Source organism: Anguilla rostrata, chromosome 1, assembly GCF_018555375.3.
Source record: "Anguilla rostrata isolate EN2019 chromosome 1, ASM1855537v3, whole genome shotgun sequence".
NCBI lineage: Eukaryota > Metazoa > Chordata > Actinopteri > Anguilliformes > Anguillidae > Anguilla > Anguilla rostrata.
Window position 1 is genome coordinate 44,241,865 of NC_057933.1, and position 18,322 is coordinate 44,260,186.

The 18,322-nt window shown below is 53.8% G+C and overlaps 1 protein-coding gene across 3 annotated transcripts in view; it reads right to left on the reverse strand.

Annotated features, from left to right (window-relative positions):
• The window catches only part of cdkal1 (CDK5 regulatory subunit associated protein 1-like 1), a 373,644-nt gene that overhangs the window by 304,257 nt on the left and 51,065 nt on the right, over positions 1–18,322 (reverse strand). For all 3 annotated transcript variants that reach the window (XM_064308720.1, XM_064308705.1, XM_064308712.1), the window contains exon 4: positions 10,605–10,689. In XM_064308720.1, coding sequence (XP_064164790.1) covers positions 10,605–10,689 — 85 coding nt within the window. The remainder of the gene's footprint in view (positions 1–10,604; positions 10,690–18,322) is intronic.

Consider the following 18,322-nt stretch of genomic DNA (forward strand, 5'->3'; position numbering starts at 1 on the left):
ATATGACGGTATGCTTTACCCGGAGTGCGCTGTGTGTGCTCAGTGTGTTCGGTGAGATGATCTTTTCCCTGCGTGCTGGCTCTCCAGCCCAGGAACATCCCTGTGCACCGTGCTGTAGGAACTGTGCGCGAAAGTTTTTTCTCCAGATTTTCCTCGTCGGGAGCATTTCACATTCGTCATCTTTCACAATTCTGGTGTGTGTGTTCAGAGGGGGAGAAAAAAAAGAGGGGGAGAAAGCTTGCTCCTCTGTCACCTGTCAGAAAGCCAGACAATCTTCAGCCCGAAAATCTTAGGGAGCGATAACGAGCGAGTTCAAACTGAAGCAAGGGAGAAACTAGTATTGACGAATAGATTAGAACCCCGTTTCTGTGGGGCCAAACCGCACGGCCATGCAATCCCCGTGAGGACTGCGTGTGAAAATGACCGGTTGGGAGATGTTAGACAAAAGCCCGGTGACAAAAGACCATAGAAATTTGAATGATTCTTTAGATAAACGATTCTCTTGGTAAAATGCTGCTCCTGGCTCCTTGTCCAGTAAGTTAAACTCAAATCGTGGAAAAACCAGTGTCTGGAGGTCTCTGCGGTTTCCCTCCAATCAACGGCCAATTAAGCCCTTGAGAACAGAGGGTACGGTGGATTCTTCAGCCAATCAATGAATTAGCTGAAAGCTGGAAACTGGCAGACGCAGCCGGCCCTCCAGGACCGGATTATGACACCCGCGAGTTAGACAATGAAGCCGTAACGCAGAGGACAATTCTGTTTTTTTTATTCATGACCCAATTACAGCAGCACCTAATCTGCCTACCTTATTATATTAAGCTAATAAGCAGCCATGATCTCACACTCCGAGTGCGAAGCCCGTCGCTGCAGATGTGACAGCAGGCCTTTTGGAGGCGGAGCCGACCTCGTACCGCTAAACCGTGACGGTTTCGCGGCTTTCGGACCGGGCGGTTCGACGACGGCGGGTTCCGCGCTCCGCGACGACGCCTCCAATCGTCCTCCTCGTTTCGCCCCGTCGTCCGGCAGACAAGCCGCCAAACCGCTTTTTTTAAATTTTATTTTCCTCCCTCTTTCAGAAGGCCTCCCGTCAGTTTAACGGAAACATCGGGAACCCCAAAATGGGACCGTGTGGGGACCCCCTTGCCCCCCCCCCATATAAAATCCGTGCAGCAGTCCAGAGAACACCTGTTCCACTGAGGCAGAAATAACACGTCTCCCTCAATTCAACTCGAGGGGAGAAAAATTCGCCAAGACAAAGAGCGACCTGGAGACTCGGGCTTCCGGAGAGTTCCGACTCATGCATGTTTAATGAAGGTAATTGTAAAATAAATGACATCTTTTTTACCGGGTCCGGAATGAAAAACAGATCCAAGAGCTGCCCTGTAGGCCTATGTCATCGGAGGTAATTTCCAATACATTTCTGTATTGAACAATGTTGTTTATTGGCCAGAGGGCCCTGAGGGGGGTCTGTGTTATATATGAGAGCTCCCCGCTTCCTCTGTGTCGCTCCCTGTTTGAACGCCGAGCTTTCTGTGACCTCCGGCGAGGGAGCGAGCCGCGGCGGTGGGTCTGGATCGAAGTCGGGGGGTGGGAGGGTGGGGGGTGGGGTGGCTCTGACTGCTCCTCGCGCCAGGAACTCGGCGAGGTCAGGTCTGAACAGCTGTCCCGAACGAGCGACCGTCCCACGACAACGGGGTGCGGTTTCGGACTCGCCGGTTTGCGCACGCGGGGCTTCGCGTGCCCTCGCTCCTCCTCGCGCACGAACGCTGAACCGCGTGCGGTTATAGCGTGATCTTTCCCCAACGCGGTCTCCCGGTGACTCCTCACCTACAACGCGAGGGTAACCCGAGGGGGCCCAAGCCAAACGCGGGAGGCGCGACGGGCTCAGCTGCTAGCGGCCTAATCCGCGCACTGCGCCGACGCGCTCTTTCCCCTCCAGCGGGTTTAGACCGAAACTGCGTTTGGATCTGCAGCCCGGAGACCGGAACAGGTGTGTGGGGCACGGGGACGCGTCTGCAGCGGAGCGCTGCTCCAGAACCGGCTCTTCTCCCGCCCTCCCTGCGCAGCCTGCCGCACGCCAGCGCCGCCGCGTCTCCGCACGGCCACTCCTGCTCTGAGACCGTGAGAAGACACTGCCCCCTATAGGCCAGCTCGGGGAATGGACCCAGAAGAAAACATCCACGTGTGTGTATGTGAATGGATGTGTGCGTGTGTGTGCGTGTGTGTGTGTGTGTGTGAGTGTGAGTATGCGTGTGTTTGTATCTACGTGCATGCATGTGTGTACATAAGACCACATGTGTAGGGGTGTCAGAGTGTATGTGCGTGTGTGTATGTGCGTGTGTATATAAGACCACATGTGTGTAGGGGTGTCAGCTTGTGTGCGTGTGTGTATGCGTGTGTATGCAGGCATGCATGCATGCACCTGTGTACCCGAGTGGGAATGAGTGTGTAGCCAAGTCATCTGAACAGCAGTAGCTGAATGAGGCGACTGCTCCATTTACTGACAGACTATAGAGCAGAGATGTTAGAGATGATAGCGTTAATGCAGCTATTAGAAGAGGAATCTTGAAGGATGCTGAAATTTTAAGGGACTGAAAAGCAAGCTGTTTTTTAACCACGCGCAGACAAGCCCGCTCCTCTCCCAAATCAAGCGCTGATCCGACGCAGCGAAGCCGCGGGGGTCCGGACGGCACACGGCTGCTCAGCGGGTCCCGGGAGAGAGAGGGGCCCCTTTTCTGCCTGCGCCGTGCCAGCGAGCCCAAATGCGAGCGGGGTGATGTCACCGCGCCCCCCCCCCCCGCCCCGAGGAGCGCTAATCCGCCCGGCGCACGCATTTCGGCGCATGACGCGCCCCGCCGGTCTTTTTGATCAGGCAGATTTGGTCCCCACCTCTGTGCGGAGAGCACAGGGCACTGGGACAGGGATTAGCGAGGGGGGTTTGGGGGGGAAGGGGGGGTGGAGTAGTGCACTGTTCTCTGTCCAGCCTGAGGGTCCGTATGACTGAGGGAGATGAAAGCGCACCACAGCTCTGTTACAGGAATACAGCTGGGTGGAGGAGCCTTTTCACCAAAAAAAATAAAATAAAATAAAAAATGAAGCGCATTGTGCTGCTGTGTGTGGGCCTGGTCTTCAGGAGGGACACGCAGGGTTTGTGTCACGCTGCGCCCCTCTCTGAGGGGGGGGGGGCTGAGCCCTGGGGCCGGGACAGTGAAGGGCGGGATTGTGGCCGTACCAGGGGGGGGAGCGGGAGAGCGTGACTGAGCGCGTGCCATCGGCCATGTGCCAGGCGGGCGCGGGCGCGGTCGGGCGCCGCCGTCTCCCTGCCGCCGCGGCCGAGGGGGTCACGCCAGGAGACCCCGGCAACGGCGGGGCTTTCGGGAAAGGGGAAAGGGTGCCGGTGCCACGACGCCCGCGCCGATGACGACCAGCGTGCCAGCTTTTTCCATCAGCTTCTAGCGCATCTCCAAACCCTCTCACGCTACAATGGGCCTGATTTGAGCAGAGCATGAGAGTGTGTGTAATAAAGAAACTAGTGTGTGCGCATGTGCGTGAGTGTGTGGGTGTGCGTGAGTTTGAGAGAAAGTGAGTGAGAGAAAGTGTGTGTGTGTGAGTGTGAGAGAAAGTGAGTGAGAGAAAGTGTGTGTGTGTGTGAGAGAAAGTGTGTGTGCGTGTGAGTGTGTGTGTGGGAGAGAAAGTGTGTGAGAGAAAGTGTGTGTGTGTGGGTGTGGAGAGAGTGTGTGTGTGTGTGTGGGTGTGTGTGAGAGAAAGTGTGTGTGTGTGAGTGTGAGAGAAAAGTGTGTGCGTGTGTGTGGGTGTGTGTGAGAGAAAGTGTGTGTGTGTGAGTGTGAGAGAAAGTGAGTGAGTGTGTGTGGGAGAAAGTGAGTGAGAGAAAGTGTGTGTGTGTGAGTGTGAGAGAGTGTGGTGTGGTGGGAAGTGGTGAGAGAAAGGTGATGTGTGGAGAGAAAGTGTGTGTGTGTGTGTGGAGAAGTGTGAGAGAAGAGTGTGTGTGTGGAGTGTGAGAGAAAGTGTGAGTGGGTGAGAGAAAGTGTGTGTGTGTGAGTGTGAGAGAAGTGTGTGTGGTGAGTGTGGAGGAAAGTGGGAGAGAAAGTGTGTATGTGTGAGTGTGAGAGAAGTGTGTGTGTGAGAGTGTGAGAGAAAGTGAGTGAGAGAAAGTGTGTATGTGTGAGTGTGAGAGAAAGTGTGTGTGTGAGAGTGTGAGAGAAAGTGAGTGAGAGAAAGTGTGTAGTGTGAGTGTGAGAGAAAGGTGTGATTGTGTGAGAAAGTGGTGGTGTTGGAGAAAGTGGTGAGAGAAAGTGTGTGTGTGTGGTGTGAGAGAAAGTTGAGTTGGGAGAAAGTGTGTGTGTGTGGTGTGAGAAGTGTGTGTGTGCGGGAGTGTGAGTTTTGTGGAGAAAGTGTGAGAGAAAGTGTGTAGTGTGAGAGTGTGAGAGAAAGTGTGTGAGTGTGTGGTGTGAGAGAAGGTGTGTGGGGTGTGGAGAAGTGTGTGTGTGAGTGTGAGAGAAAGTGTGTATGTGAGAGTGTGAGAGAAAGTGTGTATGTGTGAGTGTGAGAGAAAGTGTGTGTGTGAGAGTGTGAGAGAAAGTGAGTGAGAGAAAGTGTGTGTGTGTGAGTGTGAGAGAAAGTGAGTGAGAGAAAGTGTGTGTGTGTGAGTGTGAGAGAGTGTGTGTGCGTGTGTGTGGGTGTGTGTGGGTGTGTGTGAGAGAAAGTGTGTGAGTGTGTGTGTGGGAGAGAAAGTGTGTGAGTGTGTGTGTGGGTGTGTGGGAGAGAAAGTGTGTGAGTGTGTGTGTGTGAGAGAAAGTGTGTGAGTGTGTGTGTGGGAGAGAAAGTGTGTGCCTGCATGTCTGTCTGTGTGCGCGTTCGCGAGCACAGACAGGGGCCCGGCGCATTTGATTTGACTCGGAAATCAAACGCACCAATTCGGGGAACGCTCGGGGCGGACGGAGAGGGGGCCCGGAGAAGCGGGGCGCATCTGGGCGCCCGCGTTGGTCCGGGGCGGCTGAATGAGGCATTAATTGCATTTGCATTGCAGCGGGACGCGTCCCGACCCGTCCCCGCGCCGCGCCTCTTTATGGAAATCCCTTTCAGAGTATCGAACTGTGTCATTTTGAAAAAGGCCTCACCATTCAGAGGAATTCAATATTATTTGCATATTCATTAGGATTAAGGAGATTGCGCCGCTCGGGTTTAAGTCAATTTGTATTACTCGAGAGGCGCCAAAGACAATGCGGAAAATTATCAGAATCTGCGATTAGGAGAAAGAGTCGCAAAAAAAAAAAAAAAAAAACCTTGGGCGTCTGGGCTAGGGGAAGAGAGAACGTTTGAACTCCAGAATCAGATAGTCGGCTCCTGATGAGTTTTTTACAAAAATAAATAGCCTAAAAATGAGATTTAAAAAAAAATGTTTCGCTGTTCTGTTTGGGGGAAAAAAACTTTGATAGTTTTCTGCGAGATGAAGTGAAAAGGAAGTTGTGGTGTCTGCGAAGGAGCTGGACATAAAAAACACCGTCAATCAAACCGTTCTCTCCTCCAAATCCCCCCCCTCCCCACCCGCCTCCGCCCGCCTTCTGCTTCCAAGACGTCCAAATTCAAGTTCTTATCGCTGTCTGACATATGCTAATCAAGGCTTTCAATGGGAAGTGAAGCTGAACATGCTGCTTATGCTTTCCTGTGTAGATACACAGCGGAGATCGTGAGGTGCGAGAGATAATGGCTGATCTGGATTACAGGACTCTCTTCACCCCACACTCTGTATCAGGAACAATGTTCATAGTCCTACAGAGCTCCTACAGTCCTACAGACTCCTCTCAAAGGCAGTTCTGCAAGGGCTGAACGTAAGGTTGAGTGACACATTTAAATTCCATACAGCCTCTCTCTCATTTGACTACAAGGAAGTCCACGAAAAACCAACAGAAAAAAAAGGGAAACAAAGGGCAGGAAGGTGGATCGGAGGCGGGCAGGGAACCACGGCACAAACGAACGCACGGCAGGGCCGATAAGACGACGGAAAGTCCGGTCCGCTGGCGCAACGTCAGGCCGTTTTTTGCGCTTCAACCGCAAACGCTCCAGTGCGACTCGTCGACGGGGGTTCCAGGGAGTCGGAACTCCGCCCCCAGCGTCTCGTCCGGACCGCAAACCTCCCTCTCAAAGAGCCGGACGAAAAAGAGAAACAGCGCCTGCTTTAATCCGACAGTTTTTATGCAAATGATGTGGTGTCCTCTGGCCCCAGACGAGGAAGCAGCACCAATCCCAACGCTCCACTAAACTGCAGTCTAAAGGAGGCTGCGAAGGGTGAACTCGTATGGAAAGGCAGTCAAATCACACCGGCGGGACTCGAGTGTGAGGAGGAGGAGGCCTACGGAACGCCACAGCCCCCTGCCCGGGCCTGGCCATGGAGAAACGGCCTCTCTGTGGAAGAGCGGGGGATGAAGATGCGGCCTCTCTGTGGAAGAGCGGGGGGATGAGGACGTGGTCTCTCTCTGTGGAAGAGCAGGGGATGAAGAGGTGGTCTCTCTCTGTGGAAGAGCAGGGGATGAAGAGGTGGTCTCTCTCTGTGGAAGAGCAGGGGATGAAGAGGCGGTCTCTCTGTGGGAGAGTGGGGGGATGAGGACGCGGTCTCTCTCTGTGGAAGAGCAGGGGATGAAGAGGAGGTCTCTCTCTGTGGAAGAGCAGGGGATGAGACTGGTCTCTCTCTGTGGAAGAGCGGGGGGATGAGGACGTGGTCTCTCTCTGTGGAAGAGCAGGGGATGAGAGCGGTCTCTCTCTGTGGGAGAGCAGGGGATGAGGACGTGGTCTCTCTCTGTGGGAGAGCAGGGGATGAGGACGTGGTCTCTCTCTGTGGAAGAGCAGGGGATGAGGACGTGGTCTCTCTCTGTGGAAGAGCAGGGGATGAAGACACTCTCTCTCTGTGGAAGAGCTGGGGGATGAAGAGGGTCTCTCTCTGTGGAAGAGCAGGGGATGAATGAGGCGTGGTCTCTCTCTGTGGAGAGCGGGGAGAGAGGATGGGTCTCTCTGTGGGAGAGCGGGGGATGAAGAGGCGGTCTCTCTGTGGAAGAGCGGGGGATGAGGATGCGGTCTCTCTCTGTGGAAGAGCGGGGGATGAAGAGGCGGTCTCTCTCTGTGGAAGAGCGGGGGATGAAGAGGCGGTCTCTCTCTGTGGAAGAGCGGGGATGAGGACGCGGTCTCTCTCTGTGGGAGAGCGGGGGATGAAGAGGCGGTCTCTCTGTGGAAGAGCGGGGGATGAGGACGCGTCTCTCTGTGGAAGAGCGGGGGATGAAGAGGCGGTCTCTCTCTGTGGAAGAGAGGGGGATGAAGAGGCGGTCTCTCTGTGGAAGAGCGAGGGATGAGGACGCGGTCTCTCTCTGTGGAAGAGCGGGGGGATGAGAACGCGGTCTCTCTCTGTGGAAGAGCGGGGGATGAGGACGCGTCTCTCTCTGTGGAAGAGCGAGGGATGAGGACGCGGTCTCTCTCTGTGGGAGAGCGGGGGATGAAGACATGGTCTCTCTCTGTGGAAGAGCAGGGGATGAAGACATGGTCTCTCTCTGTGGAAGAGCGGGGGATGAAGAGGCGGTCTCTCTCTGTGGAAGAGCGGGGGATGAAGAGGCGGTCTCTCTCTGTGGAAGAGCAGGGGATGAGAGGCGGTCTCTCTCTGTGGGAGAGAGCTGGGGATGAAGAGCGGTCTCTCTCTGTGGAAGAGCGGGGATGAGAGGCAGGTCTCTCTCTGTGAAGAGCGGGGATGAAGACGGTCTCTCTGTGGAAGAGCGGGGGATGAGGACGCGTCTCTCTCTGTGGAAGAGCGGGGGATGAAGAGGCGGTCTCTCTCTGTGGAAGAGCGGGGGATGAAGACAATCTCTCTGTGGAAGAGCGGAGGATGAAGAGGCGGTCTCTCTCTGTGGAAGAGCGGGGGATGAGGAGGCGGTCTCTCTCTGTGGGAGAGCGGGGGATGAAGAGACAGTCTCTCTCTGTGGAAGAGCAGGGGATGAAGAGGCGGTCTCTCTCTGTGGGAGAGCGGGGGGATGAAGACAGTCTCTCTCTGTGGGAGAGCGGGGGATGAAGACACGGTCTCTGTGGAAGAGCGGGGGATGAAGACAGTCTCTCTCTGTGGAAGAGCAGGGGATGAAGAGGCGGTCTCTCTCTGTGGAAGAGCAGGGGATGAAGAGTGGTCTCTCTCTGTGGAAGAGCAGGGGATGAAGAGGCGCTCTCTCTGTGGAAGAGCAGGGGATGAAGAGGCGGTCTCTCTCTGTGGAAGAGCAGGGGATGAAGAGGCGGTCTCTCTCTGTGGAAGAGCAGGGGATGAAGAGGCGGTCTCTCTCTGTGGAAGAGCAGGGGATGAAGACAGTCTCTCTCTGTGGAAGAGCAGGGGATGAAGAGGCGGTCTCTCTCTGTGGAAGAGCAGGGGATGAAGAGGCGGTCTCTCTCTGTGGAAGAGCGGGGGATGAGGATGCGGTCTCTCTCTGTGGAAGAGCAGGGGATGAAGAGGTGGTCTCTCTCTGTGGAAGAGCAGGGGATGAAGAGGCGGTCTCTCTCTGTGGAAGAGCGGGGGATGAGGATGCAGTCTCTCTCTGAGGTGGAAGAGCGGGGGATGAAGACACGGGCTCTGTCCGTGGTGGAAGAGTGAGGCATGAATCGCGGTCTGTGGAAAAGCTCAAGAGCCACAAACGTGCGGTGCTGCCTTGCAGAGACAGTGAAAGCCATCTTCACATTCTCATCTTGTGCCACTACAAACATACAGATGAGGCCCATCCTAACATTACAGGCGGACAGAGCTCCCTGTTCTCCATTAAACACTGAGGCCAAAAACAAGCCATCAGCATTTATACACTGCACTCTGATCCAATATTCTTAAATGGCAGGGCTCCGCAAAGACATTTGGTTGCGATTAAGACCAGGTCTCTGACAAGTAAAACTGCTCAGTCACAAATAAGTTTGATGTTTTTGCAAAGGCATTAAGTTTGTCTGTGCACTAAATGCACAACAGGTAAACTCTGCCATATCCAGACAAATAGGCTATACGTTTTGTTTTCCAAGTAGATTTCGCACCAACCTGACTGAATGGCTAAGCGTGAAAAAACCTTAACTGAACCTTGTGTGGGCATTTACAACTTTAATAACCCACGCCCCATGCACAAATAGGCTCACCTCCGCTTGATATCAACCATTTTAGAGTCAAACTGCAAGCTACTCTGTATGTTCAACCAGAGGGTATGTGTGCATCCCCAAAAGCAGCGTAAGCTCATTCTGTATGTGTTAGCTCTATACAGCTCTCATCTTTACACAGTCTCTCAGGTGACTCTCTCTCTCTCAGGACAAACACCCCCCACAGTGCACAGAGAAACTATACGCAGGCTGACGTCTTGGCAGCGATATATGGAACAGCTCTTTAATGTTTCCCCTTGGAAAGCCCAGACTGGCAGCCATTCCGTGCCCATCCTGCCGCCCACCATTTCCCAGGGCTGAACGCACGGGCCAGGCCCCGAGGCCCAGCGACCCTCGCCGTCCGTGACCGTGGGCGACCGTGGGCCGTCGGTACTGCGGCTTTATCTCTGGTTAGGAGGGGACTGCCGTATGGGAGAAGGGATGAACCAAAAGAAGCAAGCGGATGCCGGGCGGCGCGAATGTCAGGAAGCGTCGAGGTCAGGCAGCTCTTCCGGTGTTAAAAAAGGATGGACGTTCGTACGAGACCGGCCGTTTTCAGAGCACTTCCTCAGAGGCGCTGGGTAAGCTCGGCATTTCCAGGAAAGAAATCCACTTCTTTGAGCCGAGAGATTCCTGGAACGTCTCTACCAAGGACTCGGGCTGACACAGGGCCTCCTGCAACCATTACGCTGACTGTCACTCTACCACATCTTCCATCTCAAAGTATCCCCTCATTTCAGACCCCTATTTCAGGACAGAGGGAGTGAGAGTGCTGGGGGGGGGAGACCTTTCCACAGCTACTTAATTGCACCCAAAAGCGTACTAAGCCTGGCGTGTGTTTGCTTGGCAGCGCAGTGTAATGGTTCAGGAACTGAGCTCGTAACTCAGAGGTCGTGTGTTTGATTGCCAGCTGTGATGCTGCCATCGAGCGAGGTCTTTAATTCTTCAGTAAACTACCCAGCTGAATAAACAGATAGCACGTAAAAAGTGGGGCCTGCGCACGTCGTTCAGGATAAGAGCTTCTGCCGAACGCAGTAATGTAATGTAATATTCTTCTTGTCAGACACGTTTTTACCATTTCAAATTTATTTAGCCTTTTTTTTTTTTGAGTGTTTTGTTTTTTGTTTTTTTTTGTTCACATCACGTTTCCTGAATTGCGAAGCCTTCCTCACTGTTATTTCTCCTTCCGTAAATATTTTGCCTAGGCCTCTCCACTAAGACGAATAACTTCAGACTGAAGTGGATATCGTTAGTCTGTCGCAGGGGTGAGAATCACGCAGCTGTGCTGAAACCCACATCTTTAGCTTGAATGTACACTTAAGAAATTTGGGCTGGGATAAGGACGTCCACCAAGCGGTATGGGTGGCACCTCTCCCTTTACCCCAGGGCGGTTCAGGAGTCCAGGAGCCCAAGTCCTGGGGCACACTGTGGAGGGCGCGCGGGGGGACCCTTACCTGATGGAGTTCCTGAAGTGGTCCTCGGCCGGGTTCTTCACGGTGCAGCTGTTGAGGAGCCACAGGTCGGCCTCGGCCGGGTTCTCTGGGGAGCGGGGAGGGGAGACAGAAGCCACGCGTTAGAAAAGTCCTCCCGCCGGCTCAAATATCGCGCTTCTCCGCTCGCCGCAATTAATCGCGCGTCGTCCGAACCTCCCTCCCGCCTGGGCGCCCCCTGCCTGTGTGGACAGATTCGACTCCCAGGGTGCAGTGGGGCGCTCTGGCTGCTCGGCTGGACCTCCGGGGGATGACGGGGGGGGATTGCAGCAGCCTCCGCCTCGCCGCGGAGAGGGGGGGATGTCACACCGCACAATAAACATGTACACACAGGATTTCTGGGTCAGACTGCCGGCTCGGGCTCCTGCCCTGACGCTGAACCAGATATTTCACTTGCTATCCGTTCCCCGGCCCCAGTCAAGCATTCGCCGCCCGGCGCCGGGGACGGAGAGGCGGCCTCGCGCGTCTCCAGGGACACGGGTCGAGGCCGGGCCGCCAGGGGGCCCAGCCCCTGTCCGAGGCGCGCGCACCCCCGTGTGAGGTCAGGCGCGAAGGCGGCTAACGTGATAATGCGCTAACGTGCTAGCGCGCCGTTGGGAAAGGAACTTTCCACTGCAGTCAGTGTTTATGAAAATGTTCAATGTTTTAAAAAAAAAAAAAAGGAACCGAAAGCAAAATAGGGAAGCATCATGGGAAAAAAAACAGTGTGATCATAGAACGAGCGAGAAACGTGACAAGCTTAAGAGCAAAACAAAACAGTAACGTGATCGATTTTAATGAGCTGGGGTCTGAGAGGCAAGCAATTCGAATCGCAGGTGCAATGCCAGATGAGTTCTTAACACCGTTACTTATGAAAACATTATCTGGTATAAACAAACACAGGAACTCATGCAGCGGGCACCTTAAATAACTCTCCTCTCAATCCATCACTGAAATACCTCCATCCCATTAGCAGAATGTTTGCTGGGAGAGAAGACCATGCAGGTCCTACATCAGCACTACAACAGACTGAACGGAGCCAGACAGACAGACACACACACACAGAGACACACACACACACACACACACACACACACACAGCACAGACACGCAAGACATGCCCCAACAGGACACGTCACCACACACCACCACGCACACACACACACACACGCAAGCTTGAAGCGAGGGAGAATCCACGAGCCAGAAAGCTCTGAGTGAGAATAGGCAAAGTGCAGTCAGTAAACTAAGCTAAGCAGCAGTAATCTCTCCATAACCTTGCAAACGTAGCCGGGCCTGGACAGACAAGCGCAAGAGTTTCTGCAAAGCAAATCCTCAGAGTCGCTTCTCACTGACAGAAATAAACAAACAAACAAACAAACCAAGCTTCAGAGCAAAACTGTGGGGTGACATTGAACTTCATTCAGGAGCACACCTAAGATTATGGTTTATTAATGTGGCAGACAATGGTTTCATAACAGCTGAAATGTACACAAGAACGCTACTTTGAGAATATGATCATGCGCATCCAGAGACGGTGTTTACCATATTGAGCGTGGGCGGACTATCTACGATTCATGGCTGAGGAACGTGCCAAATATGAGATGAGCAGTGGAATGCAAAGCGTGTGTGGCGGGCACAATCGCGGAGACTGAGCTTTGGGCCTAGGTCCGCGCGTAAAGACAAACTGTTCACGTGCCAAATACAAATCTGATAAGAACATAAATAAAAAAACAAGAAAAAGCTAACTGTAAACAAACCATAAATAACTGGTCAAAACAGAGCTTTCAGCATTTTTGCTTGAGGGCCTTTAAAAAAGGACGAAAACAATGAGCTTCCAAAAAACAGAACAAAATAGTAAGGTTTCAGCCAAAAAAAACACAGGACTGAAATGACCAGCTTTTGGTCATTTTGACTCAAAAGCCTAAAAATAGAACCGAAACAACAAGCTTGTACCCATCTGGACTCACAAGTGTAAGAGACAGGATCAGAACAATAAGTTATTCAGCCATTTTGATTCAAGAGCCTAAAGGAAAACTGGGCCAAAAAAACTATCCTTTCAGTCGTTTTGGCTCAAGCATAAAACAGGACTAACTGAAGTTTAAAAACAACAAGGCTTCAGCCAATTCCGGCTTGAAAGCCTAAGAAAGGGAGGGACTCTTCTGCTTTGCTCTGAGTAACGCTGCACATAAACCTCAGAAAAACCAAGCAGAGTTCAAAAGTTCCCTCATGATAATTAATAGGGATGCAGGGTGTTCTTCTGCGGTTACTGGCGAAATGGAAGAATAAACCAAACAACTCCAGTCAGAGTTCTTGATTTCCCCAAAACAGCCACGTCAGTGACCGAGTAAACACGAACACCAACCCCCCCTCGCTGCTGCCTGGCCTCACAGACGTCGCCTGCAAAGCAGCACAGGGATTAAGGAGACCAAAATCGGAATCTTTTAAACTAAGGACAGCTCACACAGAGCAGAGGACGTCCCTTTAAGTTTACACGTTCTCGAAAATCCAGATTAAAACTGCCAAAAAGCAAACCGAACATAATCCACAACCCCCCCCCTAGAGCCCTCCCCCTTTCCTTGTGGGGCCAACTAAAACGCAATGCTTTAGAGACCCAGCTACAAAGCAAACAGAAAAAAAGACTGGAGAACGGAAGACTTTTTTTTTTTTTTTCTTTTTTTGCAAAGTGATTCATTTGAATTTCAAAGCCTCAGCAGTGCTAAGGCACAGTAATGCAGCTCTAAATTGGCCTGAGTTGACTCTCGTGCGTTGTTGCTTTATAATTTGCAGCACGCTGTATCGGCGGTGACAGTAAACAGAGCGGGTCAGGCAGCGGGGACGGTCCGTGTCTCTCGGCGGCGGTAAACTCAACGCAGATTCGGTCAGGTGGACCGGGCCGCTTGCTCCGGGCGGGGGGGGATGAAAGCGGTTGCGGTCCAGATGAGCCGCCTGGTGCGCTAACTCCAGCTGCGCTCCCGCGCAACCTGGGCCACGGAAGAAGCGACGGGGCCCTGGGAACCGCCCCCTCCCCCTCCCCCCCACCCCGTGCTCCCCGCTCCTGAGTCGCCACGCCGTCGGATCTCGGTCGCGGTCGACGGCGTCCGCACTCTCGGCCAGTGCCTCGGGGAACCAGAGCGGAGCGCACAACCACACCTCACCCCACCACAGCCCCCCCACCACCCCCAAACATACACACACACACACACACACACACACACAGCCCTCGCCTCTCATCAGCTGCTGCCCCCCTCCCCCTCCTCCCTCCCCATGGACTTCCATCTACTGCACAAACAACAACACCGTCACACATTCAATAACTGTCTCCTAAATCTTTATCACGCTCTTCAGTGCTGAATTAATGTGGAGGGGGACTTTTTCCCCCAGCTCATTCATCACCGGGCAGCTTGCATTTGTATTCAATAAAAGAAAAAAAACAAATTAACCCATCCCGCTTGTAAATCCATCACCTGCTCGAGACGGCGACTGTGTTCGGTGGAAACCCACGCGCGAAGTCAGGCAGCCAGTCTGGATCGTACACACTTTTAACAGCAATCGGGTAAAAGTGCAATTCCCCCCCCCCCTCCCCCCCCCCATATCTTGCACGGAAACCATCACCGAATTTAATAAGTGCCGCTTGCCTGAAAGTGCTTATGCAGCTTAAATATACAGTGACTATGAAAGTGTATATGACAGATAGCTTTATCAAAGCATACGCTGCTAGCAGGGATCATATTGCGAAATTATGTAAGGGTACAATTTAGCATCCATCACACTGTCATCTGTAAACAAGAAACAGACCTGGATATTACAAAGCCATCATTAATAAGAAAGCACATCTAGTCTGAGTAGATGGGGAAAGATCTTTACTATGCCTTCCTTTACATTGACAACAACGCATCGTAGGTTGATGATATTTGTTGGTCGCATCAGTTCATTAACCTGAATATGTACTGTCCACAGGCTGTCCAATGGTGTGTAGGTCCCACCCACTCCACACCCCTCTACTGAAGGATTTGGAAAGGTTGAAGGACATGGAAAGTTCTCTTGCCCCACATAGAGGCCTACTGGGCTAATGTGAAATCAAAACCGTGTCAAAACAGGAACAGCGGTTTGCCAGGCGGCGGGTCCTGCTAGCACAACTGGGGCTTACTACAGAGAAGCACCTCGCGTAGCGCTCCCTAGACCACAGCATGGCCCTAAAGAGAGAGGGTCATCTTGGTGGAACTGTCCACAGGTCACGTGGACCAAACTTCAATAAAGGCTAATTTCGCCATCTCACGTTCTGTCGACTTCCTCCCAACGTGACGGCAGAAATGCGCAGGGCTGGGAAAAACGTGGCCGAAAACCGCGGGGATCGTTAACGCGACGACCGCGAGTAAACTGCCGTTTACGATCGCTAAAGCGAGGGAAATCATCATCTGTCAATTATTACGACGGGGAAGGAAGGAGAAGCCTGAGAAAATTTGGCAGAACGTTCTGGAGAAGAGCCCATCCCCCCGGAGAGAGAGAGACGGCCAATAAACCTGAGAGCGGCACCGGTTCCCGCACGGGCCCAGCGACAGCGCTCGGGGCTGCGGCCGCTTGGCACAGTCAAACATATTCTATATTTTATATAGAAAATAAACGGCATCGGCCGACTCCGGGCACTGGATCCCCGTGGCTTCGTCGGGATGTTTTCAAAACGGTCGTCCTTCAAAAGCGATCCCACACGGATCAGACGTACCTCGCTAAACCCTCCTCTTGCTCTGGAAAAGTGACTGACAGACATCCTCAATCCTGGGATTAGGAGACGTATTTTCAGGACGTGCTGTGGGGGGAGAAGCTGTTACGGGATTAGAATCGCCGCAAACACGTTACGGGACAATTTGGGTGTTTGTTTGTTTTCGGCTTACCGCCGTGGATATTCATCACACGTGGATTTGGAAGCACCTCTCCCCTAATCCTCCTTCATAATGCTCGTTGAAACGACAGTGCCGCCGCTCAAGGGGTTTAAGAAGGAAGTCTAGAGGCCGGTAATAAAACAATGATCATTCTAATGGACGGAATATCAGAGTAATCTTTCGCTTCCCGACGATTCTGAGCGTCACTGTCTGTCTAACTCGGAAAAGAGAAGCTAGGGACACATCCCCTTCAAAGCAGGTCGAGCTGCGCCTTAGAAAGCCGAGGGTGACGGATGTTTGGATCACAAAGCCCCCGCAGGGGAGAATGTGGGTGGAGGTACCCGCCACCTGCGCGAACCACGTGCCCCAATGCAGTAAAACAGTGCTCTCGCATAGCACAGTTTTACTGTTTTACCTGGGAGCTGGTCACCTTCAGCCTGGGGGAATGGGGTGTTTGTTCAGGATGCAACGTTAGCTTTGGGAAGGAAACTTGTGCGACGGAGGAAAAAGGGGAGAAGGGGAGGAGGGAGGGGAGGGTGGAGCTACGGTCTGGCTAAGGGGGACAGCCAGCAAAATGAGGATATATGAGAGAAGCCAAAGGGGAGTTGGGGTTGTGGGGAGGGCTCAGGGAGGGGTGGGGGTGTGGGGGGGGGTGCGGTGTCCGTTCCGCGGGGGGTACGCCGCAGACGGGGTCAGAGCAGCCGGAGCCAGAGCCGGCTCGCAGAGCTTCGGCAGACCCTGGAAAAACGGGGACACGGGGAGCAGATGTGCGCTCGTGGGCGGGGGGGGGGGGGGATTCCGCAAGCGCTGTGATGCATCGCCAGCAGCGACGCCGCAAACAGAGCGCGCTCCCTCGCCGACCCTCAGCCGCCGCGAGCCAACCTCCGCTCAACTCCTCGCCCGGGAAAGAACGCAGGAGCGCCACCCTAACCACCCGCCCCTGCTCTTCTGAGATAAGGGTCGAGGCGCAAAGGTGACCGTTTCCTAACTCTCGCCTCGCGAGTTCGCATTTGAAAAAAGAGCGCCTCCTGGTGGAAGAATGCAGAGGCTGCGCGCGAACAGACTTCAGCACGCTCCGGTTCAGAGACGCCACAAACAGACTTCGGTTTTCAAAACAAGTGCAGGCTGTGGGGGTTTGTTTAGTTTTTTTTTAAAGTCTGAATCCACCTCCAGGCTGCTGTGAAAGGGAGTGTTTTACAGGACCTGGGGGGGGGGTGGGGAGAGACAGCTGTGCTGCGCGGGCCAGAGGCGGAATAAAACGGTGCCGGGATGAGTCAGGTGCGTGACTCCAGCCAAACGGGCCGCGGGGCACGCCCCCCTGAGGCCGCGAGGAAAGTCGGTTTTTGGGGAAAGCACTGCACCGCGCGCAAGCTCCGCCCTAACCCAGCCTTAACGTGCTCAGCCGCCGCTCAGAAATCCGGTGGGAAAATTTGCATTAATTTGCCTGAGAGAGAAGAACAGAGAAGGAGGGAGAGAGAGAGAGAGAGGGAGAGAGGGAGGGGCGAGAGAGGGCAGGCAATGTCAGAGGGCGTCTGGCATGGACCGGTGACCCGTGCCGCGGGGGTCCATCGGGGGGGGGCGGCGCGCCTTTGTATTTCTCAGCAGGACAGCTCTGCCGCTAACCGGCGCGCGTGGCGAGCAGGCCCAGGGAACCCGAGCCGCGCTCTCTCCCCCCGCATCGAACCGGCAGGCGAGCGAGCGAGCAGTGTGGGAACAGACGCGCCCGCCGCTTCCCTCAGCCGACTGCTGCCGCGGCAGCAGAAAACGTGCTGCGGCGTCTGTGACCCCGCAGGTCTTGGGTGTGTGTGTGTGTGTGTGCGAGCGTGCGTGTGTGTGCTCATAACACACACACGGTTTCTGGAAGACACAGAGGTTCACGAGCCACAACAGATCGATGCCTACACTGCAAACACAATGCACGCCATTCAAAACTGACAGGCCAGACAGTGTACACCCAGAGAGTGAATGTGGATGAAAACTTACACTGCTGGAAATAAATAAAAAATATTAAAAATTAATACATAAAAAAATGAAACAAACAAAACAGTAGTTATACAAGTGTGCCGATACACCACATAACAGCCGTGTCTGCACCTTCAGGTCAGTTTCTCCATCCTGTTCCATCGCAAAAAATCTCAAGTCTTTAAAGTGCACCGAAACATAGGAGGGAGAAACACTATTGACCGATAGAGGCTCGATTGCACACTGTTGCTTTGGGACAGGAGAAACGAAATGGCGGCTCTTTCCCACCCTTCAGACAGAAAAGGGTAACGCGGCGTAGCTCGGCGCAGCTAATCCTCCGCAAACACGGCGGGGCCCGGGCTCCCGGCCCGCCAGCGCCAGCTCATAATAGCTCAGATCCCGCGCTCAGCCAGCTCCATCCCCCCCGTTTGTTCCACATGGGATCTGCAGCCAGACTCGCCATCAATTATTAATCTGCCAAAACAAGGAAGTCTCACAAACGTCTTTCGTTATTACCTTCAAATGCACCTCGTGTCATGAATCATTTGCGGTGACACAGGGCTGGGCTGGGGGGGGGGGGTGCCGTGAGCGAAGCGGGAGAAATGAAGGCGCGTGTTACGCAAGAGCGTCGGGTGATGCCGGCCGGGAGAGGGACGGGGGCGGGGGGGAACAGGCCGGTCAAATATATACGCATTTCCTGTGAACCTGCAGCCGCTAGTCAAAGGTGTCCCTCTAGGTTGCCCTAAACCTTCCCTTCCCAAAATGGCCGCCGGGGGGGGACGAGACCGGGGTTTACGCTACAGTGGGGCTGAACGGGCTCTGGCTGGCAGGGACGCACACAGTTTCGTATCGGGGGTAAGGAAC